This window comes from Oncorhynchus kisutch, linkage group LG30 (assembly GCF_002021735.2).
Source record: "Oncorhynchus kisutch isolate 150728-3 linkage group LG30, Okis_V2, whole genome shotgun sequence".
Lineage (NCBI taxonomy): Eukaryota > Metazoa > Chordata > Actinopteri > Salmoniformes > Salmonidae > Oncorhynchus > Oncorhynchus kisutch.
The window spans coordinates 19,913,021-19,939,132 of record NC_034203.2 but is presented as its reverse complement, the minus strand read 5'-3'; the positions used below and the strand labels follow the sequence as shown (position 1 = coordinate 19,939,132).

The 26,112-nt window shown below is 42.0% G+C and overlaps 1 protein-coding gene across 7 annotated transcripts in view; it reads right to left on the bottom strand.

Moving 5' to 3' along the window:
- LOC109875211 (astrotactin-1) overlaps positions 1-26,112 on the bottom strand; it is a 261,237-nt gene that overhangs the window by 3,618 nt on the left and 231,507 nt on the right. For all 7 annotated transcript variants that reach the window (XM_020467457.2, XM_020467459.2, XM_020467458.2 and 4 more), the window contains 2 exons: positions 6,526-6,626; positions 6,191-6,374 (listed from right to left, as the gene is read on the bottom strand). In XM_020467457.2, coding sequence (XP_020323046.1) covers positions 6,191-6,374; positions 6,526-6,626 — 285 coding nt within the window. The remainder of the gene's footprint in view (positions 1-6,190; positions 6,375-6,525; positions 6,627-26,112) is intronic.

Genomic DNA, 26,112 nt, shown 5'->3' with positions numbered 1-26,112 from the left:
TTTAAAGTGGCTAGTGATATATTTACATAATTTCCCATCAATTCCCATTATTAAAGTGGCTGGAGTTGAGTCAGTGTCATTGACAGTGTGTTGGCAGCAGCCACTCAATGTTAGTGGTGGCTGTTTAACAGTCTGATGGCCTTGAGATAGAAGCTGTTTTTCAGTCTCTCGGTCCCAGCTTTGATGCACCTGTACTGACCTCGCCTTCTGGATGACAGCGGGGTGAACAGGCAGTGGCTCGGGTGGTTGATGTCCTTGATGATCTTTATGGCCTTCCTGTAGCATCGGGTGGTGTAGGTGTCCTGGAGGGCAGGTAGTTTGCCCCCGGTGATGCGTTGTGCAGACCTCACTACCCTCTGGATAGCCTTACGGTTGAGGGCGGTGCAGTTGCCATACCAGGCGGTGATACACCCCGCCAGGATGCTCTCGATTGTGCATCTGTAGAAGTTTGTGAGTGCTTTTGGTGACAAGCCGAATTTCTTCAGCCTCCTGAGGTTGAAGAGGCGCTGCTGCGCCTTCTTCACGATGCTGTCTGTGTGAGTGGACCAATTCAGTTTGTCTGTGATGTGTATGCCAAGGAACTTAAAACTTGCTACCCTCTCCACTACTGTTCCATCGATGTGGATAGGGTGATCAATGGAAACAGAATGCACTTGAGCTCAATTTTGAGTCTCATAGCAAAGGGTCTGAATACTTATGTAAATAAGGTATGTGTTTTATTTTTTTATAAATTTGCCAAAATTTCAAAAATCTGTTTTTGCTTTGTAATTATGGGGTATTGTGTGTAGATTGATGAGGAAATAGTTTTATTTAATCCATTGTAGAATAAGGCTGTAACAAAGCAAAATGTGGAAAAAGTCCAGGGTTCTGAATACTTTCTGAAGGCACTGTAGGCAAGGCCTTCACACAATGCCCTTTCAAATTTGTTGATCTCGATTTCTTGTAGAATTTTGCTCAAAAGTACAAGAAGAAAAAGTAAGATTGATGGAAATACTTAATACATAAAATATGGACCTCTGTCTGGATTGAGGTAAGATTTTAGTATTTGGTGTTCTCACCTTAAATGATACAAGTCAAACGTTGGATAGAGCGGGTCACTCATAAATCACACGTTGCGGTGGCCTCACCATTGTTTTTACACTACATCATAATACGACAGACTCTAAACCCACCTCTTCCCTTCAGAAGGAGACTGGGCATGAGGTGGAATAAATCATTCTTAGGTCAATACTTGACTGTTATTCATCCATTTCATAACCTGTACAGGGTCTACCCATGTTCAGAAAGTGATGATGTTGAAAGTGATGAAGCTGTCTCCAGGATAAGTGGCTAACAGAAACAGCAACTGATGGAAAGAGCGCCTGATTCCTCAGACATGGCTTCACCTCACTCATTGGCCAAACCAGGACCACCAAACTGTAATGTAAAGAGTGAGACGTTTTTGTCGACCCACAATACATTTTTGTTATTAATTTAATTTTTTTTTTTTAATAATGTCATCCCTCCCAACTCCTACATTCAAAGCATTCCTAAGATTATGTTCCACAGAATCCAATGTTTTCAGACATACCTCTTAACTCTTAACTCATTGTTTTGTTGTTAGACCAGGCACAAGGTGCAATGAGGACAGCTTCTTCATGTGCTTTAAGTGTCAGGAGGTGAGACTTTCCAAACAAGGACACTATCACTGTTTCATGAACATACTGTAATGGAGTGTCATATTTCCAGGTATTTGCATTCAATAGGTGAAAGCTGTGCTTGTAATGTTAAGCATCCTCATATTTTAGATTTTGTATTCCAAACTAGGGGCCAGTTTTTTTAATTACATACACCAGATAGATGCATTGAAATGTGTTGTTTTACAGGGTTACATAGAAGTACGGCACCCCGTGAGCAAAATAAGTGTCTTGCTCAAGGGTACATCGACAGATTTTTCATATTGTCGGCTCAGGCATTCGAACTGGCCCAACGGTCTAACTGCTAGGCTACTGTCGCCCTGAATACTGGATACCCAGTACATTTACATAGAGAAACTAAGCAACATCCCATTTGCAGATGATAGTCAAATAGGGCAGAACAACAGCTTAAATACTCCCAACGTATTATCTGCAGAGAACTCTTGATTAAAGAATATAAATGGTACTTTAACGATGTCAAAATTTAAATACATATTAAGTCATTATAAAATAATCGGTATCTGTGTAGTAGAGGTGCTGTCATTTATATAATTTTTCTAAATGTATTTATGTTTCTAATATCTTGCCACATTTCAGTGGTTTAAGGAATTTAGATGTTTATTTGCTTAAAACAAAAATCTTGCGGTTTGTTATGCTTTAATTTTTCAAGAAAAGGTTTTGGGCTCCAAATAGCAACGGTTGTCACCATAAATCCCAGCATGTATAGAAGTGGAAAATGGCCTCACATTTCCAGGGTACACTTTGGAGCTCTCCCACTCTGCCAGGGCCCCTATTTCAAATCTCCTTGACTCCACTGCTTTTCACTGGTCGGAGAGGAAACAATCAGCTGCATTCCTCAGACAGCCAGTCACAGAGACCAGGGACTGGTTCAAAAGAGCATCAATGATGCTAGGAAAACACCACTATGATGAGTCTGTCTCTGTGTTACACGTTGTTATACAATTCAATATGAATGCACGCAATTTCATGTCTTGCATGCAAGTAAACTGTTGGACTTTCATGGTACAGTACATGTATTGTCCATAACTAACAACCAGATATGGAGTATATTTGTTGGTAGGACAGTCCAGTCCTCATCTGCAAATTGAGATAATGGAAGACTAATTGTGGTAGAATAATGTCTGAGGAAAATCCCTATATCTTCTAAACAGTCTTGATTAAATTAGACCCTTTTTAACCAAAAAATGTTAAATCACAAAAACATGAGCTCCACTTATCATGTCATCAACAGAAATCCAACCATAACAATACTTAGCATCGCAGGAAATTGCCTGATTAGGATGTGTCATAAAAATAACTGTCAGTTATTGGGCTGTACAGGAAAGGAGACAGAGGGGGAGTGAAATGTTCAAGATAGGATTTTCTCCTACCAAGCCAACATCTATCATTTCTAAGTCAACAACCAGCCCCATGCCTTTAGTAATGGGTAGTCCTGTAGCGATGACAAGATCAGGACACGGAGAGAAGTGTCGGGCTCGGGAGACAGACTTTGTACGTTTATGTTTGGCATGAACATCACGCGATGTTGCAGGAAAAAGCAACAAAAATGTTCTCTGACAGGGGCCAACCTAACTTGTCAGTGAGATATGATATGTACAAAAGCTGGGAGAGGAATATTTCCCCTGCTTTATAAAGATAGATCCATTTATTTTAACATATGGTTTACTCTGCTGAAACAAGTTTTAATTTAGTCAGGGGCAGAGTGGGTGACTATTATCTGTATTTTGACTAGCTAATGAAAGTTGCATTTACAATGGCTCACATTGTTTGTGACAGGGAAACCCCAGTGAATTTGAGGATTTCATAACAAGGAATGTCATTTCTGGAGACAAGCCCAGGTACAGGCGATGTTGTCGGCTTTGTATTGTTGTGTGTAGAAGGGAGCATCTCATTGCTTTGATCCAAGCGGTAAATTGTTCCCTTCAGAAATGGTAGAGAGTACAGAACAAGTAAACAAGTGATGGGGGTTCTCCAACAACGCTACAAGGGCAGTGCACCCAACACATAAGGTCCAATGCAAACCATGTCTTTTCAAATTATTCTCATTTACATTTAAGAATATATTACAAATACATCTCTTCAATAATGCCTATGACACATTTCCTGAGACAGCAGGCTTACACAATCACAACACATTAGAACAACATGGAAAATCCTGGCCAACATGCTAACAAGCTAATAGTCTTACAGTATGACGTAAGTAAAAAGGTAGCCACCCTCCGTAACACTATAACGGTGTTTAGCGAGATAATGTCCAATTGATTACTAGGTTAATCTAAACCCATGTTTATAGTCTCCGACACCTCACCTCAAATGCACTTACTTTGGTTTCATCTAATGTCAGTGCATTCTTGACGTGAATCGTCCCTCTGAAAATGTGGGGCTGTTAATGTAAGTGTATTTTAATTTAACACTTCAGAAGCAAACCAATTACATCAACCCTTCTAATATGGGCTCAATATGGCATTGAAAACAACCTTTAATTTGAAGCTAAGGCCCCGATTTGGAATCTCGGGGTCAAAGACGTCTTAATCAGTTTCACCTGCTTCACCGTGCATCTACAGGCAACTGTACGTAGACATTTTATATCAGACACATGGCTCTGTTTCTAAAACATTTAGCTATAATGTCACATTATACAGTGGCTTGCGAAAGTATTCACCCCCTTGGCATTTTTCCTATTTTGTTGCCTTATAACCTGGGTGGTTTGTATCATTTGAAGATGCAAAATATGTTTAATTGTGAAACAAACAAGAAATAAGACAAAATAACAGAACTTGAGCGTGCATAACTATTCACCCCCCCCTCCCCCCCAAAGTCAATACTTTGTAGAGCCACCTTTTGCAGCAATTACAGCTGCAAGTCTCTTGGGGTATGTCTCTATAAGCTTGGCACATTTAGCCACTGGGATTTTTGCCCATTCTTCAAGGCAAAACTGCTCCAGCTCCTTCAAGTTGGATGGGTTCTGCTGGTGTACAGCAATCTTTAAGTCATACCACAGATTCTCAATTGGATTGAGGTCTAGGCTTTGACTAGGCCATTCCAAGACATTTAAATGTTTCCCCTTAAACCACTCAAGTGTTGCATTAGCAGTATGCTTAGGGTCATTGTCCTGCTGGAAGGTGAGCCTCCGACCCAGTCTCAAATCTTTGGAAGACTGAAACAGGTTTCCCTCAAGCCATGTTCCTTGTATTTAGCATCATTAATCATTCTTTCAATTCTGACAAGTTTCTCAGTTCCTGCCGATGAAAAACATCCTCACAGCATGATGCTGCCACCACCATGCTTCACTGTGGGGATGGTGTTCTCAGGGTGATGGAGGTGTTGGGTTTGCGCCAGACAGCATTTTCCTTCATTTTAGTCTCATCTGACCAGAGTACCTTCTCCCACATGCCTTTTGGCAAACACTAAATGTGTTTGCTTATGTTTTTGGCCACACTTCTGTAAAGCCCAGCTCTGGATTGTATGACTTAGTGGTCCAATGGACAGATACTCCAGTCTCCACTGTGGAGCTTTGCAGCTCCTTCAGGGTTATCTTTGGTCTCTTTGTTGCCTCTCTGATTAATGTCCTCCTTGCCTGGTCCGTGAGTTTTGGTTGGCGGCCCTCTCGTGGCAGGTTTGTTGTGGTGCCATATTCTTTCCACGTTTTAATAATGGATTTAATGCAGCTCCTTGGGATGTTCAAAGTTAAGGATTTTTTTTTATAACCCAACCCTGATCTGTACTTCTCCACAACTTTGTTCCTGACCTGTTTGGAGAGCTCCTTGGCCTTCATAGTGCCGCTTGCTTGGTGGTCCTCCTTGCTTAGTGGTGTTGCAGACTCTTGGGCCTTTCAGAACAGGTGTACACTGAGATCATGTGACAGATCATGTGACACTTAAGATTGCACACAGGTGGACTTTATAACTAATTATGTGACTTCTGAAGGTACCTGGTTGCACCAGATCTTATTTAGGGGCTTCATAGCAAAGGGGGTGAATACACATGCACACACTTTTTTTCTAAACAAGTTATTTTTTTCATTTCACTTCAACAATTGGGACTATTTTGTGTATGTCCATTACATGAAATCCAAATAAAAATCTATTTAAATTACAGGTTGTTAGGAAACAAAATAGGAAAAATGCCAAGAGGTGTGAATACTTTTGCAAGGCACTGTAGTAATGTACCTGCACTGAGCAACCAGTTAGGGGGCCTTCCTGCTTGTGGTAAATGGACAGAGATTTCAAAGGTAGAATTTGCTCCAATCAGTTTGAATGAATTTCCACTTTACCTAATTTACACAAACTACGTCTACAATCAAACCCTGTACTTGGAATCTATTATAAACCAGTCTGTGTTTGAAACACAACGAACACAAGTTTCACCACCCAGGTGTGGATGGATTGTGACGCTACTAGACAGTTGGTTGGGCAGTAGTTGTGCTTTCCTAACCAATATGACTTGATATTCTTGGACAAAGAGAGAGAGAAACAGAGACAGAGTATAGATACCTAGGCCCCAGTTCATCCTCGCATCTCCAGGTGAACTCTCCGAAGCTCTCATAACGCTGGTTGTAGTGGTAGAGCACACGGTGCAGGGTGGGAGAGCCCAGATCCATCAGCGTATTGTAGGCCGTCTGCTGCTCCTTGCCACTTGTGTAACCATTGAACAGGTTGTAGATCTTGTCTGCAATCTCTGTAACAACACAAATATAATCTCAGTACTGTATGTGGAGACAAGACACGTGCGTCTACACGTTTTCAGATTAGTAACTACTGTTAGAATATTAGTCTGAAAACCAAGATACAGATACTGAAAGTGTCCATCCATGCATGAGAATGCCCACCTTGTGCTTTGACATCATCCACAGCAGGGCAGGGGGTCTTGATGGTGACCTCACTTGGGCTGGAGCGACGGCCTGTGTTGTCCACTGCCCAGAGCCTAAACCTGTAGACCAACACATATAACTAGTGTTTGTTCATTGCAATGGGAGTGCATGCTACTGCAATAATACAGTGTGTGCAACTGGTAGTTTTTCAGGCTGTGAAAAGACAAATGAAAATGACCCTGAATGAAGTGGTGGATATTCAATTATATTGTGACAAAATCATTACATTTTCTGATTGACTGTTGTAATGCAATATAACTTGCTAATAAAATTCTGACAATAGGCTACATTTATAAAGTAAGTGCAACCACTTGTTAACATTTACTTGAATTATAGCGCCATCTAGTGTAAGGAAACATTAACAACTACCACCTGCAGAGGTGCAGTGCCAAGTGAAAGGCTACACTCCCCTTGCAAAGTTCACATTTGCTGCCTAAGTGAATACATTGGCTGTCGGCCCTGCATTAAAAACCATAATTGGTTCAAGAAAAATTGTGATACATTTTTTTCATATCAGTTTCATTTAAGGACCAACAAATTGACAGCCGTGCCATATAGACTGCAAAATATTTGGGAAGAAATTTCTGACGTACCGATTCCATGGCACATGGTTTATGAAAAGACACACAAAACGACGCCGGATTCAAAAGCTATTCTTTTTCAATTAAATTATTATACAAAATTCTTGCAAACAATAGAATGCTATTTATATGGGGGATACAACCTTCCCAGCTCTGCAGATTTTGCTGCAAAGAGGCAGAATCATTAGATAATTTGTTATCACTACTGGGCGATCTGAAAAAGTCATAGTCAATCGATCAATAATACAATACTTTTAGCAAAAACGTTTATTTTCAATTTACAACCTGTAGGAACAAATGGAAATAGAAAGGTTCGGAAATGTTGTGAAACATCACAGAACAGTTGAAAAATAAATGGCAAATAGAAATCCAATGTGGATGGTGTTAAGAGATTGATGGGAGGGGTTGAATGGAGCTGAAGGCTGGGACTAATAACTAATAACAAGATAACTAATGTAAAACATGCTGTGTTTGTAAAACACACAGGTCAATAACTTTTTTTGAAAAGAGCACAGCATGAAAGACATGGCAAATCAAACCGGAAGAACATCATACCTATATGGGAGAGGTTGAGGGTAGAGGAAGGACAAGAGTTCAAAACAAAAAATACAATTGTAAAATAGACAGTTTTTTGTGTGTTTTTTTTATGTACATACAGTTGAAGTCGGAAGTTTACATACAGCTTGGACAAATACATTTAAACTCGGTTTTTCACAATTCCCAACGTTTAATCCGAGTAAGAATTCCCCGTCTTAGGTCAGTTAGGATCACCACTTTATTGTAAGAATGTGAAATGCCAGAATAATACTAGAGAATGATTTATTTCAGCATTTATTTATTTCATCACATTCCCACTTAGTCAGAAGTTAACATACACTCAATCAGTATTTGGTAGCTTTGCCTTTAAATTGGGTCAACGTTTCAGTTTGCCTTCCACAAGCTTCCCACAATAAGTTGGGTAAAGTTTGGCCCATTCCTCCTGACAGAGCTTGTCTTGTCAAACCTGAGTCATGTTTGTAGGCCTCCTTGCTCGCACATGCTTTTTCAGTTTATAAAACACTCAATTAGTATGTGGTAGCATTGCCTTTAAATTGTTGAACTTTTTCAGTTCTGCCCACAAATCTTCCATAGGATTGAGGTCAGGGCTGTGTGATGGCAACTCCAATACCTTGACTTCATTGTCCTTAGGCCATTCTGCCACAACTTTGGAAGTATGCTTGGGATCATTGTCCATTTGGAAGACCCATTTGCGACCAAGCTTTAACTTCCTGACTGATGTTTTGAGACGTTGCTTCAATATATCCACATAACTTTCCTACCTCATGATTCCATCTACTTTGTGAAGTGCACCAGTCCCCCCTGCAGCAAAGCACCCCCACAACATGATGCTGCCACCCCAGTGCTTGTGGAGTGCTACACAATTTTGTTTTAGGTCTTGGCTGATTTCTTTTGATTTTCCCATGATGTCAAGCAAAGAGGCACATAGTTTGAAGGTAGGCCTTGAAATACATCCACAGGTACACCTCCAATTGACTCGAATTATGTCAATTAGCCTACCAGAAGCTTCTAAAGCCATACTTTTCTTGAATTTCCCAAGCTGTTTAAAGGCACAGTCAACTTAGTGTATGTAAACTTCTGACCCACTGGAATTGTGGTAGTGAATTATAACTGAAACCAATTGTTGGAAAAATTACTTGTATCATGCACAAAGTAGATATCCTAACTGACATGCCAAAACTATAGTTTGTTAACAAGACATTTGTGGAAATTTGTTTTAATGACTCCAACCTCGTTTTTCAACCACTCCACAAATTTCTTGTTAACAAACCATAGTTTTGGCAAGCCGGTTAGGACATCTACTTAGTTTTTCCAACAAGGTAACATGCCTGAAGGTAACACGTTCATCTGTACAAACAATAGTACGCAAGTATAAACACCATGGGACCACGCAGCCGTCATACCGCTCAGGAAGGAGATGCGTTCTGTCTCCTAGAGTTGAATGTACTTTGGTGCGAAAAGTGCAAATCAATCACAGAACAACAGCAAAGGACCTTGTGAAGATGCTGGAGGAAACATGTACAAAAGTGTCTATATCCACAGTAAAACGAGTCCTATATCGACATAACCTGAAAGGCCATTTAGCAAGGAAGAAGCCACTGCTCCAAAACCTCCATAAAAAGCCAGACTACGGTTTGAAACTGCACATGGGGACAAAGATCATACTTTTTGGAGAAATATCCTCTGGTCTGATGAAGCAGAAATAGAACTGTTTGGCCATAATGACCATCTTTATGTTTGGAGGAAAAAGAGGGAGGCTTGCAAGCCGAAGAACACGATCTCAAGCACGGGCGTGGCAGCATCATGTTGTGGGGGTGCTTTGCTGCAGGAGGGACTGGTTCACTTCACAAAATAGATGGTATCATGTGGAAGGAAATTATGTGGATATATTGAAGCAACATCTCAAGACATCAGTCAGGATGTTAAAGCTTGGTCACAAATGGGTCTTCCAAATGGACAATGACCACAACCATACTTCCAAAGTTGTGGCAAAATGGCTTAAGGACAACAAAGTCAAGGTATTGGAGTGCCATCAAACCCCTGAGCTCAATCCTATAGAATATTTGTGGGCAGAACTGAAAAAGCATGTGCGAGCAAGGAGGCATATAAACCTGACTCAGTTACACCAGCTCTGTCAGGAGGAGAAAAACAATTCTTATTGTGGGAAGCTTGTGGAAGGCTACCTGAAGCGTTTGACCCAAGTTAAACAATTTAAAGGTAATGCTACCAAATACTAATTGAGTGTATGTAAACTTCTGACCCACTGGGAATGTGATGAAATAAATAAATGCTGAAATAATTCATTCTCTCTACTATTATTCTGACACTTTCAAATTCTTTAAATAAAGTGGTGATCCTAACTGACCGAAGACAGGGACTTTTTACTAGGATTAAAAGACAGGAATTGTGAAAAACTGAGTTTAAATGTATTTGGCTAAGGAGTATGTAAACTTCCGACTTCAACTGTAAGTCAATTGCATTCCCGTCTGTCAGTTCTCTCTCTCTCCACTTCTTTCACCCTCATTATCTCACTCTCCATCCCCTCTCTTTCTACCTCTATTCTTTAATCCTCCTCTCCATCTCTCTCTCTTTGACCCCTCTGTCTCTCTCTCTCTCTCTACCTCTTTATACCCCTCTCCTTTCTCCCAATGATAATGTTTACCAGAAATGTGGAGTGAATACAATGTTGTTGATCCTCTGTATTGAAAGAGACAAGGTTTTATAATTGCTGTCCTTCAATGATTCTGAACCAAATTTAATGTGCATCCGCATCTGCTTTGCTTGCTCTTTGGGGTTTTAGGCTGGTATATGTACACCGCTTTGTGACATGTTGCCCTAAGAGTTGAGAATCTTATTCAAAATGATTCACAGCTGTAAGGGCTGCCAAAGGTCCTTCCACCAAGTATTAACTCCCGAGTGGCGCAGTGGTCTATGGCACTGCATCTCAGTGCTTGAGGTGTCACAACAGACAATCTGGTTTGAATCCAGGCTGTAACCCAACCGGCCGTGATTGGGAGTCCCATATGGTGGTGCACAATTGACCCAGCGTTGTCTGGATTTGGCCAGTGTCATTTTTTCAGCGGCAGGGACTGGTAGACTAGTCAGGATAGAGGGAAAGATGACCGGAGCAAAGTACAGAGAGATACTTGATACCTGCTCCAGAACACTCAGGACCTCAGACTGGGGTAAAGGTTCATCTTCCAACAGGACAACGACCCTAAGCACACAGCCAAGACAACACAGTAGGAGCTTCGGGACAAGTCTCTGAATGTCCTTGAGTGGTCCAGCCAGAGCCCAAACTAGATCCTCTCTGGAGAGACCTGAAAATAGCTGTGCAGCAACACTCCCCATCCAACCTGATAGAGCTTGAGAGGACCAGGAGAGAAAAATGGTAGAAACTCCCCAAATGCAGGTTTGCCAAGCTTGTGGAGTCATACCCAAGAAGACTCAATCGCTGCCAAATATTCTTCAACCAAGGACTGAGTAAAGGGTCAATTGTAAAAAAAAGTTTGTCATTATGGGGTAGTGTGTAGATTGATGAGGGGAAAAAACGATAACACATTTTTGAATAAAGGCTGTAAAGTAACAAAATGACCAATAAGACACTGAGGTAGGTTACTGTCTGGTCTCAAAATCATTTTCCTTTTTGGAACGTACAGAGCTGAAATTGCATTTTTGAATTACCAAAGCTGAACCTGATATATTTTGTGATAAAGTTCAGATATTCTGAAGAAATAATTAAGTGCTTTGCTAACTGTACATCACAGGCATAGAGAAATTCAATGAATAAAGGAAACATTTGGAAAATAACTGAAGTCACCTGTAGCAACTTAGCTGAATAGCCTGCCAACAAGGAAACTGACCAGAAGCAAAATTATGTAAAGATTTGTATTTGTATTTATTAAGGATCCCCATTCCTGGGGTCCAGCAACATTAAGACAGTTACACATTTGTATTATTACAGGACATTACATTTCATAACACTTTCCACAACACATTAAGTGTGGCATGTCATTAGTAAAGATTGGAGAAAGTAAGTGCCTAGACAACTGCCCTGGGGAATTCCATCTGGATTATGTTGGAGAGGCTGCCATTAAAGAACACCATCTGTGTTCTGTTAGACAGGTAACTCTTTATCCACAATATAGCAGGGGGTGTAACGCAATAACACATTTTTCCATCAGCAGACTATGATCGATAATGTCAAAAGCCTCACTGGAGTCTAACAAAACATCTCCCACAATCTTTTTATCACCAATTTCTCAGCCATGTGTGTAAGTACCATGCTTGTTGAATGTCCATCCTTGTAAGCGTGCTTTAAGTCTGTTGTCAATTTGTTTACAGTAAAATAGCATTGTATCTGGTCAAACACTATTTTTTCTAAAAGTGTACTGAGGGTTGGTAACAGGCTGATTGGTCAGCTATTTGAGCCAGTAAAGAGGGCTTTACTTTTCTTGGCTAGCGGAATTACTTTTGCTTCCCTCCAGGCCTGAGGGCACACACTAGTAGGCTTAGATTGAAGATATGGCAAATTGAAGTGGCAATATCAGCTGCTATTATTCTCAGTATTCTTCCATCCAAGTTGTCAGACCCTGGTGGCTTGTCTTTTTTTCACCGCTTCCAGACACACTTTACAGAATTCAAATTTTTTTTTATACCTTTATTTAACTAGGCAAGTCAGTTAAGAACAAATTCTTATTTTCAATGACGGCCTATGAACAGTGGGTTAACTGCCTTGTTCAGGGGCAGAGCGACAGATTTGTACCTTGTCAGCTCGGGGATTTCAACTTGCAACCTTTTGGTTACTAGTCCAACGCTCTAACCACTAGGCTACCCTGCCGCCCCAATGCTTGCCTTTTGTAATTTGAGCTGTTATAGCATGGCCATGTGTAGTGTCAGCATTTGTTGCTGGTATGTCATGGATAAGTTTCCAAATCTTGCCAATGAAAAAATCATTAAAGTAGTTGGCAATATAAGTGGGTTTTGTGATGAATGAGCCATCTGAATCAAATCAAATCAAATTGTATTTGTCACATACACATGGTTAGCAGATGTTAATGCGAGTGTAGCGAAATGCTTGTAAATGAATGATGGATCTGAGTTTGCCTTTTGCTCATGTTGTAACGGACCGTAGTTGATCCCTGATCCGTACAGATCAGCCCCCACAGTTCTGCACGCATGTAAAACGTGGATCAACGTTGGTTGATTTGATTATGTGAAGAATGCAGTTGTTTGTACTGTCCACGTGAACGGGGCATGTTGAATCCCAACAAATCAATCCTGGATGCTTGCGTTGCAAAAAGCAAGGACAAACGAGTAGTGACAGCCATGGCTAGCAGAGGAGGTGAAGAACTGGAAAAGCCTCCCGCTTCATTTAAGTCTCACAAATGGGAGCATTTTGGCTTTCCTGTCAAATATTATGACGAAAGAAGGGTTGTGGACAACACCGTTACGTTGTGTAGGCATTGTGCCACAAGAAGGCTGTATGATCATGGAAAAACATTGAGCATGGCCACATTTTTAAAGTGTCATCACCCTGGAGTGTCAGTGACGGGAGCCAACTCAGCCAAGAGACAACTTCTTTAAGCAGCCCTTTGCTAAAGCCATCACCAAATTTATTGAGATGTGTATCACTGCAGACATGAGGCCATAGTCTGTTGTGGAAAACAAAGGGTTTAAAATTATGGTGAAAGTGCTTGAGCCATGCTCGCGCACCCGATCTTAATGAACAGGAAAATATCAAAATTAAGCACTGAAACTGCACCGTCTGTGTCCATGATCCTACCTCTGAAAACAAGGATTCTACAATCCATGGCCCCAAGTGAGGAAGACAGCATCATCACTAGAGATGTCTCACCTAGACCCTGCCCTACGCCGGAGGACAAACAGTGATCTCACAACTGAGATTGTGGCCACTGAAGAGGTAAAAAAATTAATACGAGTGAATTACTTAAATAATAAACATACTGTCTAATCTTAGTCTATTCTGTTGCTATTAGAATCATCCATTTTTGATTTGGAATAATAATGGCTTTTATTAAATGTTATTGCCAGAATTATTGTTCGATGAAATATGAAAATAAATCATTAGTTTAATATATAATGTCATTTTTTCTGCAGGGTCAAGCCACAGAGCAGACAGGAGCAGACTCAGAGGCATCTCCTCCACAAAATAATTTGACCATGAAGGAGCTTTTCAGAGAGACCTTTGCGAGCAAGGACACAGGAAAACATTTGCCAACACCATCAAAGAGGAGGTGGCATCCTACAAGGCAACAAGCAGCATTCCAATGGATGGTGGTCCACTGGCATGGTGGAAAAGCAATGAGTAAATACCCTCACATTACCATTGATGGCAAGATGCTACCTGGCTGTGCCTGGCTCTTCAGTACCTAGCGAGAGGGTGTTCTCTATGACAGGGGACATAGTGACTGCAAAGAGGTCTAGACAATGTAGACATCCTCATCTTTTATTTAAAAAAATTGAATTTAAGCTCTGCTTTCTTTCTTTACTTTTTTTGATGATGTTGACACAGGCAATTTTTTCATTCACTATTGTTCAAAGGAAGACTGTATCATGCCTCATATTGCACTTTAATTTAATTGAGAATTTAATATTTTATTTTAATATTTTATTTAAACATTGCAAAGTTCCTTGCTTTAAGTGTTATTTCAGTAATAAATGGAAAGCAAAGTTATATTTGTCTCATTTCTTTCTTTGCTGATCCAAAAAATTATCCGATCCTTGACTCACAACTGTGATCTGATCCATACCATGAGTTTTGCGATTTGTTGCACCACTACTTTCTGCCCAGCATTTCATTTAAGGGACCAAATTCGGTCTCAATGACCAATTTCCAAGGGAGATAAACGAACATAAGAGACTGTATCTGGTACAAAGACAACAAAGGGAGAATGGTAAGCGTGCCTTTATCATTGTGGACAAACTCTTTATAGATGGACAGCTATTCCAAGACAGCTCCATAAAACCGTGGCTGTACTAAATTCTACAGGGACTTCTGGTTACGAAAAAAAGAAGGTATGGGAACTGTAAAAATATCTGAACATTATGAAGTGGATATGAACACAAACGTACTCAATTACATGCTTGCTTACACATATGGACTTATACATACACACACACACTTGATCTCGCTCTCTTCTCTCACTTTTCTCTCTCTATTGTTGAGAACTGTTTTATAATTTAATGTGTTTATTGTTTGTCTATCTTTTGTATGTATTTGTCTGCAAATTTATATACTGTATGTTTACAACAAGCAAGGGGGAGATATCAGAATAGGGGCATTGGGGAATAATAACATATTATACGGAATACATTTGTACTGTAGTGAAGCCGTCTCTAGAGTAATGCAAGGTCTTGCCCATGATCATGTGAAACATCAATTGCTATGTAAATGCTGGGATGTGTTTTTCAATTATGTTAAAGGTAATTATGATGCAACTATGATGGTGATACAATATGGATTACAATTATCATGAATATTAAGGCTATACGCACTATATGTTACACACATAGACACTCAACCATGTAAATTGGCAGAGTTATTATTTATTTTGACATCACACATTATAGTCTTACTCTTATACAGACATCGTACACACACTATATCACATCCAATATCATACACATCAACCTACTCAGATTTTCTACACACATAATATCTTGTCTCAATTTTCATCTGTGGCATTGGCTCACAGGCAAACAGGCAAGGGAATAAAGCAAATATCGCGAGAACCTATTTCTTGAATTATAAATATCACAACATTTGAAAGCTCTAGTTTTGACCTTCACAATACCTCTTATGGCAGTAACTTTACAAGCACTAATTATGGTCAGTTTAGACTGAGAATAGTATCTAGTTATGGTAAGGGGTGAAATAAGTATAGCCAGTTATAACTAATGGTTTATCAGATTATAAAAAAAGAAGGTCAGTCTTTACATCACTAAAAGAAAAGGAATATAACATACTGTTTACAAGAAACTCACACTACATCCTTAGATGAAGTTGCATGGAAAAAGGAATGGGGTGGTGAAATAATTTTCTGTCATGGACAAAGGAACTCAAAGGGTGTGATGATATTAATTAACAAAAATTTGGACCTGAATGTGCAAATAGTCAGGAATGATTCACAAGGAAAGTAGATCCCTTTTGAATATGAAAGTGGACGAAAGAGAATTGGCTCATTAATCTATATGGTTCAAATCAGGATGATCCACACTTCTTCGAAAACATTTATACCAATTTATTGAACTTAAGGGCAACAAATGATCTAATCATTATGGTAGGACTATAACAGTGTTAAGTACCTCAATGGACCGTAAAGGTAATTGCTCTACAAACTATCACCGTGCCCTTAAGGAAATCACAAATATTATGGACACATATTTGGAGACTAAAAAACCCGACCTAGTGAGATATACATGGAGGAGACTTAATCAAGCTAGTTGTCTTGACTACTTTGTCTCTTTCTCTCTTGAATCAAAAGTTTAAAACGTTTTAATAGGAGACAGAATGCGATCGGATCATCATCTAATTGGCATTCACATAACTCCTATAGATTTTCCACGTGGACGGGGATATTAGAAATGCAATCAAAGTTTACTGGAGGACAACTTATTTTTATCTAAGACAAAATCATTTATAACTGAATTTTTACAGTATAATATTGTCACGACTTCTACCGAAGGTAACTCCTCTCCCTGTTCTGGCGGCGCTCGGCGCTCGGCGTCGCCGGTCTACTAGCCGCTACCGATCCCTTTTTTCTTTTTCTGGTTGTTTTATCTGTGTTCCTTTTCACACCTGGTTTTCAATTGCTTTGATTTCTGTTGGTATATAGGGAACCTGTTACCTGCCGTAATTCGTGCAGGATTAGACTTGTGTGTATTGCGCTCGAGTGTATTTGATGTTTGTTGTTTTTTCGCTATTATGCACGTGTATGTAAAGTGTCGGAACTGTGTTTGTTCCTCCGTGAGTATTCGAGAGCGTAGTTTTGGGATTTTTTTCTGTGCCGTTTGTATTGGTGGACTATATTATTAAAACACGCTTCTCAGACATCCCTGCTCTCCTGCGCCTGACTCCTACACCTCTCACCAAGACGCATGTTATCACAGAATACTGCACCAATATAATTATGGAGTCAGCAGGAGCGGACGCACTTCCAGGGTCCGTGGAGGAGCGAGTTCAACACCACACGGCAGTGTTACACCGACTGGGGACCGCCATGGATCAGGTGATGGCGACGATGGAGAGATGGGAGAGAGGTGGCCTTCCCACACCGTTATCAGCTACACCCCAACCAGCACCACTACCCTCTCCTTCATTGCCTGAGCACAGTGGAATTCGACTCGCCCTCCCGAGGGAGTATGATGGGACGGCGGCCGGGTGCCAGGGCTTCTTACTCCAGATGGACCTATACCTGGCGACTGTTCGTCCGGCTCCTTCGGGGGGTGAGAGCGTGAACGCCCTCGTCTTCTGCCTCGCAGGTAAAGCCCTGGAGTGGGCCAACGCGGTATGGAACGATCCTGACTCGGCGAGGGACCACTACCCAGAGTTCACCCGCCGCTTTCGGGCCGTGTTTGATCACCCACCTGAGGGTCGAGCGGCAGGTGAACGGCTGTTCCATCTGAGGCAGGAGAGGAGGAGTGCTCAGGACTTTGCTCTAGAGTTCCGGACCTTGGCCGCTGGCGCGGGATGGAACGACAGGGCCTTGATCGATCACTATAGGTGTAGTTTGCGTGAGGACGTCCGTAGGGAGCTGGCCTGTAGAGACACCACCTTGTCCTTGGACCAATTGATCGATCCATTCGGTTGGACAACTTGCTGGCGACCCGCGGACGTCCAGATCGGGCTCTGTCAGTTCCATCTCCCAGCTCCACCACTCCAACACCCATGGAGCTAGGAGGTGCTTCAGCAAGGGCGACCGGAGGAGGGGGCCTTTCCTGTGCCAGCTGGGGTTGAAGAATGCTCCAGCAGTCTTCCAATCTTTTGTGGATGAGATTCTCAGGGATCTGCACGGTCAGGGTGTGGTGGTTTACATCGATGATATTCTGGTCTATTCCGCTACACGGGCCGCGCCTGTGTCTCTGGTGCGCAGGGTACTTGGGCGACTGTTGGAGCATGACCTGTACGTCAAGGCTGAGAAATGCTCGTTCTTCCAACAGGCCGTCTCCTTCCTTGGATATCGCATTTCCACATCGGGGTTGGTGATGGAGGATGACCGCATTGCAGCCGTGAGTAATTGGCCGACTCCAACCACGGTAAAGGAGGTGCAGCGGTTCTTAGGGTTTGCCAACTACTACCGGAGGTTTATCCGGGGTTTTGGGCAGGTGGCAGAGCCCATTACGTCACTGCTGAAGGGGGGGCCGACGCGTCTGGGGTGGTCGGCTGAGGCGGACAGGGCTTTTGGTCGCCTGAAGGCTCTTTTTACCTCTGCTCCCGTGCTAGCGCATCCGGACCCCTCTTTGGCATTTATAGTGGAGGTGGACGCATCCGAGGCTGGGGTTGGAGCCGTGCTCTCCCAGCGCTCGGGTGCGCCACCGAAGCTCCACCCCTGTGCTTTCTTTTCTCGGAAGCTCAGCCCGGCGGAGCGAAACTATGACGTGGGGGATCGGGAGCTGCTAGCTGTTGTCAGAGCCCTGAAGGTGTGGAGACATTGGCTTGAGGGGGCCCAGCACCCTTTCCTCATCAGGACTGACCACCGTAATCTAGAGTACATTCGGGCAGCGAGGAGACTGAACCCTCGTCAGGCACGGTGGGCCATGTTTTTCACCCGATTTAGGTTTACCATCTCCTATAGACCAGGCTCCCAGAACACTAAGGCAGACGCACTGTCCCGACTATATGATACAGAGGAGCGGGCCATTGACCCTGCGCCCATCCTCCCGGCTTCTTGTCTAGTGGCACCTGTAAGGTGGGAGGTGGACGCAGACATTGAGCGAGCATCGCGTGTTGAGCCCACTCCTCCACAGTGTCCATCGGGACGGGTGTATGTTCCGCTGGAGGTTAGAGACAGGTTCATTTGGTGGGCTCACACATCCCCCTCCTCTGGTCACCCGGGGATTGGGAGGACGGTGCGATGTCTTAGTGGGAAGTACTGGTGGCCCACTTTAGCCAAGGACGTGAGGGTTTATGTGTCCTCCTGCTCAGTGTGCGCTCAGTGCAAGGCTCCTAGGCACCTGCCCAGAGGGAAGTTACAACCCCTTCCCGTTCCACAGCGGCCTTGGTCACACCTGTCGGTTGACTTCTTGACCGATCTGCCACCGTCACAGGGCAACACCACGATCCTGGTCGTTGTGGATCGGTTTTCTAAGTCCTGTCGTCTCCTCCCTTTGCCCGGTCTCCCTACGGCCCTACAGACGGCGGAGGCCCTGTTTACTCACGTCTTCCGGCACTACGGGGTGCCTGAGGATATTGTTTCTGATCGGGGTCCCCAGTTCACGTCCAGGGTGTGGAAGGCGTTCATGGAACGTTTGGGGGTCTCGGTCAGCCTGACCTCTGGGTTTCACCCCGAGAGTAATGGGCAGGTGGAAAGAGTGAACCAGGATGTGGGTAGGTTTCTGCGGTCGTGTTGCCAGGACCGGCCAGGGGAGTGGGCGAAGTACATCCCCTGGGCGGAGATGGCCCAGAACTCACTCCCCCACTCCTCTACGAACCTGTCGCCCTTCCAATGTGTGTTGGGCTATCAGCCGGTCCTGGTACCATGGCATCAGAGCCAGACCGAGGCTCCTGCGGTGGACGATTGGGTGAAACGCTCAAGGGAAACCTGGGAGGCCGCCCACGGGTACCTTAAACGGGCCGAAGGGCGGCAGAAGGCCAGTGCCGACCGCCATCGCAGCGAGGCCCCGGTGTACACACCGGGGGACCGGGTCTGGCTCTCGACCCGAAACCTGCCCCTCCACCTGCCCTGCCGGAAGCTGGGTCCGCGGTTTGTGGGGCCATTCAAAGTCCTGAGGAGAATAAACGAGGTGTGTTATAGGTTACAGCTCCCCCCGTATTACCGTATTAACCCCTCGTTTCATGTGTCTCTCCTCAGGCCGGTGGTGGCTGGTCCGCTTCAAGAAGATGAGGTGCGGGAGGTCCCTCCGCCCCCCCTGGACATCGGGGGGGCGCCGGCGTATGCAGTTCGGTCCATACTGGACTCGAGGCGTCGGGTGCCGGTGGAGGACGTACTGGATCCACCTATGCTAAGGGAGTTTCACCGCCTCCATCCGGATCGCCCTGCGCCTCGTCCTCCGGGTCGTCCTCGAGGCCGGCGTCGTCGCGCTGCGGGAGCCGCGCGTCAGGGGGGGGGTACTGTCACGACTTCTACCGAAGGTAACTCTTCTCCCTGTTCGGCCGTGCTCGGCGCTCGGCGTCGCCGGTCTACTAGCCGCTACCGATCCCTTTTTCTTTTTCTGGTTGTTTTGTCTGTGTTCCTTTTCACACCTGGTTTTCAATTGCTTTGATTTCTGTTGGTATATAGGGCACCTGTTACCTGCCGTAATTCGTGCAGGATTAGACTTGTGTGTATTGCGCTCGAGTGTATTTGATGTTTGTTGTTTTTTCGCTATTACGCACGTGTATGTAAAGTGTCGGAACTGTGTTTGTTCCTCCGTGAGTATTCGAGAGCGTAGTTTTGGGATTTTTTTCTGTGCCGTTTGTATTGGTGGACTATATTATTAAAACACGCTTCTCAGACATCCCTGCTCTCCTGCGCCTGACTCCTACACCTCTCACCAAGACGCATGTTATCACAAATATAGGTTCAAAAAATCCCCTTATTGTTTGGGATACCTTTAAATGTACCTTCAGGGGTCATTCAATTCAATATTCATCAATAATAAAAAATCAGTTTCTGTCTAAAGAGACAAGACTAACAAGGGAAATCCATGAACTTATAGTACAGGTAGATAGCAATAAAAATGATACAAAATAAGTTAGAGGAAAAACAAAAATAACTTGAGGAACTTATTCAAGAACGATCTAATGTAATCTATTACAAAAATAAAGCAAACTGGATGGAATATGGAGAAAAATGCACAAAATTCTCCCTGAATCGCCAATACAGGAACGCTAACAAAAATTATTTGCAGAAACTCATTACTGAAGACGGAGTCATCTATGATTCTCCGGATTATATTTTAAAAGAGGAAGCAAATTATTTAAGGCAGATGATCTCTTTTCCGTCTCATCATTTTCCACTGAATGAAGATTATGGAAAGGATTCCATTCCAAATAATATAAAAAATAGAAATTTAACAGAAAGATCAGTGCGAAGGCCAAATTACAGAGGAACAACTGATGCTATTAAATCTTTTCAGTCTGGAAAAACCCCAGGGTTTGATGGCATACCAGTAGAGGTATAGCAAATATTTTTTGATGTACTAATTGTTAGATTGTTTTAACTACTCCTATAGAAATGGTAGTCTGTCAGGTACTAAGCAGGAAGATCTGATTTCTCTATTATTAAAACAAGACCGATGGCAAATATAAAGACCCATTCTATCTAAAAAAAACTGGAGGCCCCTTACACTTCAAAGTTGTGATGCAAAAATACTAGCAAAATGCATAGCACTCAGAATTAAAAGGGTTTTACCGGTATTGTTCATCCTAATCAGACATGTTTTTTTTACGTGGGCGATACATTGAGATAATATACGACAACTACTAGAAATAATAGAATATCATGAAACGCATAAGAAGCCAGGAATGGTGTTTATAGCGGATTTTGAAAAGGCAGTTGCTAGGAATGGATTATATTTATAAATAATTCGATTTTTCAATTTGGTTAATTTTCTTATAAAATGGGTAAAAATAATGTATAGCAACACCAGGTGCAAAATAGTAAATAATGGCTACTTCTCACGGAGTTTTGAATTGTCAAGAAGAGTTAAAACAAGGGTGTCCCGCAGTCACCATACCTATTCGTTATGGCCATGCTAGCTATTAAAATCAGATCCAATAACAACATTAGAGGATTAGAAATCCAAGGCTGAAAAACAAAAAGGTGTCCATGGATGCCGATGACTCAAGTTTTATATTAAGTCCGCAAGCTAGATCCCTGCAATGGCTCATTGACCATCTAGATAACTTTTCTGTACTCTCTGGACTAAACCCTAATTATGATAAGTGTACAATATTACGTATTGGATCCTTAAAAAATACAACTTTTACATTACCCTGCAGTTTACCTATAAATTGGGCTGATGGTGAGGTAGACCTACTCGGTATTCATATCACAAAATATATAAATAAGCTCTCCAATGAATTTCAATGGAAAATGTGGAAAAATAGACAAATTCCTGCAACCATGGAGAGGTAAATACCTGTCTATTTATGGAACAATTTACCTGATAAACTCCTTAGTCATCTCAATTTACTCACTTATGGCACTGCCTACTCCTGATGATTCATTTTTCAAATCATATGAGCAAAAAATATTTCGCTTTATCTGGGACGCTAAACCAGACAAAATAAAACGTGCACATCTATATAATGAATAGGGTGGGTTAAGATTATTAAATATAAAAGAACTAAACCGCTCTCTAAAAGCTTCACTCATTCAAAACCTTTATTTGAACCCTAAATGGTTCTCAAGTAGATTACTAAGAAAAGCTCATCCATTGTTTAAAAATGACCTTTTTGCAGATTGCCATGTCTAATTTTAGATTGATTGAAAATTATACTTTTTTCAAAGTATCTCTCTTTTTCAAACAAGCATTGCAGAGCTAGCTACAATTTTGATTTCACCCCCCTGAAAAGATAGAACAAATATTACAGCAAATATTATGGCTGAACTCAAATGTGCTGGTTGATAAAATACCTGTATTTATGGGAAAGATGTTTGAAAAGGGTATTTTGTTATTAAATTATATTGTAAATTAGAATGGTAGAGTTATGTCTTTCATGGAGTTATCAGAATTGTACAGAAATGTCTGCTCAATCGAAGAATACAACCAACTGATTACAGCATTACCCCAAAAATGGAGGAGGCAGGTGGCAGCAGGAGATAGGGAACTGGTCTGTCTGCCAAATGTAAAGGATCAAAACTGGCGGAGGAATTAAAAATAGCATAAATAGGAAAGTATACCAGTTTCATTTGAGGACCAGAATGTTGACAACTGTGCCATACAGATTGCAAAATAGTTGGGAAGAGATTTTTGATGTACCGATTCCATGGTACAGGGTCTATAAGTTGATATATAAAACAATGCAAGATTCAAGACTTTGTGCTTTTCAGCTAAAATTATTATATAGAATTCTTGCCACCAACAAAATGTTGAATATTTGGGGCATAAAATCATTGAAACACTGCAGATTTTGTTGTGAGGATACCGAATCAATAGACCATTTATTTTGCTATTGCCCTCAGGTAGCCTGTTTGGGTTCAGGAATGGCTGACAATGCATACCATTGATCTAAAATTTACCCTAGAGATAGTACTGTTAGGAGATCTGGAGAGACCGGGTCAGTCAATTACTAATACTCTTAGTAAAAGTATTTATCTTCAACTCACAATGTGTGGATTCTATTCGATTAGACAGATTGAAATTGTGCATTAAACATCACAGTATAGTTGAAATATGTGTTGTGTAGAAACCCAAAGTGAGTGGCCAGCAGAGATAGACGATATGGGCTGAGGGAAGCTGAGGGTTGGTATGTGGAATTGGAGACAAGTGGAAGTAGAGTTGCTGTGTGGGAGATAGAATGGTCAAATTTAAAACAAATAAAGTCCAAATAAAACAATAAAGAGTACATTTGAATGACACCAAGTGGCAGTGTTTTTATAACTAATGCCGGTTTGCCTGAGGCTGATGCCGTGCAGGTGTTTGAACACATGCATATTAGAGGTCGACCGATTAATCAGAATGGCCGATTAATTAGGGCCGATTTCAAGTTTTTATAACAATCAGAAATCTGTATTTTTGGGCACCGATTTTTATATATTTTATTTAATTAGGCAAGTCAGTTAAGAACACATTCTTATTTTCAATGACAGCCTAGGAACTGTGGGTTAACTGCCTTGTTCAGGGGCAGAACGACAGATTTTCACATTGTCAGCTCAGGGGTTCCAATCTTGCAACCGCACAGTTAACTAGTCCAACGCTCTAACCATTGCACTCCACGAGTAGCCTGCCTATTACGCGAATGCAGTAGAAGCCAAGGTAAATTGCTAGCTATTATTAAACTTATCTTATAGAAAACAAACAATCATAATCACTAGTTATAACTACTAATCAAGTTTAGCAGGCAATACTAACCAGGTGAAATTGGGTCATTTCTCTTGCGTTCATTGCACGCAGAGTCAGGGTATATGCAACAGTTTGGGCTGCCTGGCTCATTGCGAACTAATTTACCAGAATTGTACGTAATTATGTCATACATTGAAGGTTGTGCAATGTAACAAGAATATTTAGACTTAGGGATGCCACCCGTTAGATAGAATACCGAACGGTTCCGTATTTGGCTGAAATAATAAACGTTTTGTTTCCGGAATCGATCATATTAATGACCAAAGGCTCGTATTTATGTGTGTTATTATGTTATAATTAAGTCTGATTTGATAGAGCAGTCTGACTGAGCAGCAGCAGGCCCGTAATCATTCATTCAAACAGCTCTTTTGTGCGTTTTGCCAGCAGCTCTTCGCAAGCACAGCGCTGTTTATGACTTCAAGCCTATCAGCCTAATGGCTGGTGTAACCAATGTGAAATAGCTAGCTAGTTAGCTGGGTGTGCGCTAATACTGTTTCAAACGTCACTCGCTTTTAGATTTGGAGTAGTTATTCCCCTTGCGCTGCAAGGGCCGTGGCTTTTGTGGAGCGATGGGTAACGATGCTTCGAGTGTGGCTGTTGTCGATGTGTGAGGAGGGGGACAGAAGCTATACTGTTACACTGGCAAAAATATAGTGCCTATAAGAACATCCAATAGTCAAAGGTATATGAAATACAAATGGTATAGAGAGAAATAGTCCTATAAATACTATATTAACTACAACCTAAAACCTCTTACCTTGGAATATTGAAGTCTCATGTTAAAAGGAACCACCAACTTTCATATGTTCTCATGTTCTGAGCAAGGAACTTAAACGTTAGCTTTTTTACATGGCACACATTACTTTCTCCTCCAACACTTTGTTTTTGCATTATTTAAACCAAATTGAACATGTTTCATTATTTATTTGAGGCTAAATTGATTTTATTGATGTTTTATATTAAGTTAAAATAAGTGTTAATTCAGTATTGTTGTAATTATTACAAAAATAATAATAATATATAAATCGACCGATTAATCGGTATCGGGTTTTTGGTCCTCCAATAATCGGTATCGGCGTTGAAAAATCATAATCGGTCTAACTCTAATGCATATACACACATTCTCATTCAAATAAACACATACAAGAAAACATACATTCATTGTCACACCATGACCATAGTTTACTTTGTATATTTCTATGTTTTGGTTGGTCAGGGTGTGAGCTGAGTGGGCATTCTATGTTTCATGTCTAGTTTGTCTATTTCTATGTCTGGCCTGATATGGTTCTCAATCAGAGGATGTGTCACGCCTTGGTCTTAGTATTTTGTGTTTTCTTTAATTATTTGGTCAGGCCAGGGTGTGACATGGGTTATTGTGGTGTGTCTTTGTCATAGGGGTTTTGTGGGGTGTCTAAGTAGTCTAGGGCTGCCTGAGGCAGTTCTCAATCAGAGTCAGGTGATTATCGTTGTCTCTGATTGGGAACCATATTTAGGCAGCCATATTCTGTGAGTGTTTTCGTGGGTGATTGTTCCTGTCTTTGTGTTTGCACCAGATAGGGCTGTTTCGGTTTTCACATTACGTTTATTGTTTTTGTAAAGTTCGTGTTTCTTTATTTAATAAACATGGATTGCAATAGCCACGCTGCATTTTGGTCCGATCCTTGCTACACCTCCTCGTCCGAGGAGGAGATAGAAGAAAGCCGTAACAGGCAGGTGTTAGTCATTGTCTCTGATTGGGAACCATATTTAGGTAGCCTGGGTTTCACTGTGTGTTTGTGGGTGATTGTTCCTGTCTCTGTGTTTGCACCAGATAGGACTGTTTCGGTTTTCGTTACGTTCATTTACGTTCTTTGTTTTGTAGTGTTTGTATTGATTCGTGTTTATTAAACATGGATCGCAATCTACACGCCGCATTTTGGTCCGACTCTCCTTCACATCAAGAGAACCGTTACAGAATCACCCACCTCAACTGGACCAAGCGGCGTGGTAACAGGCAACAGCAACAGCAGGAGAAACATAATAAGGATTTATGGACATGGGAGGACGAACTGGATGGTGAAGGACCCTGGGCTCAGCCTGGAGAATATCGCCGCCCCAAGGAAGGACTGGAGGCGACGAAAGCGGCGAGGCGCTGGTATGAGGAGGCAGCACGGCG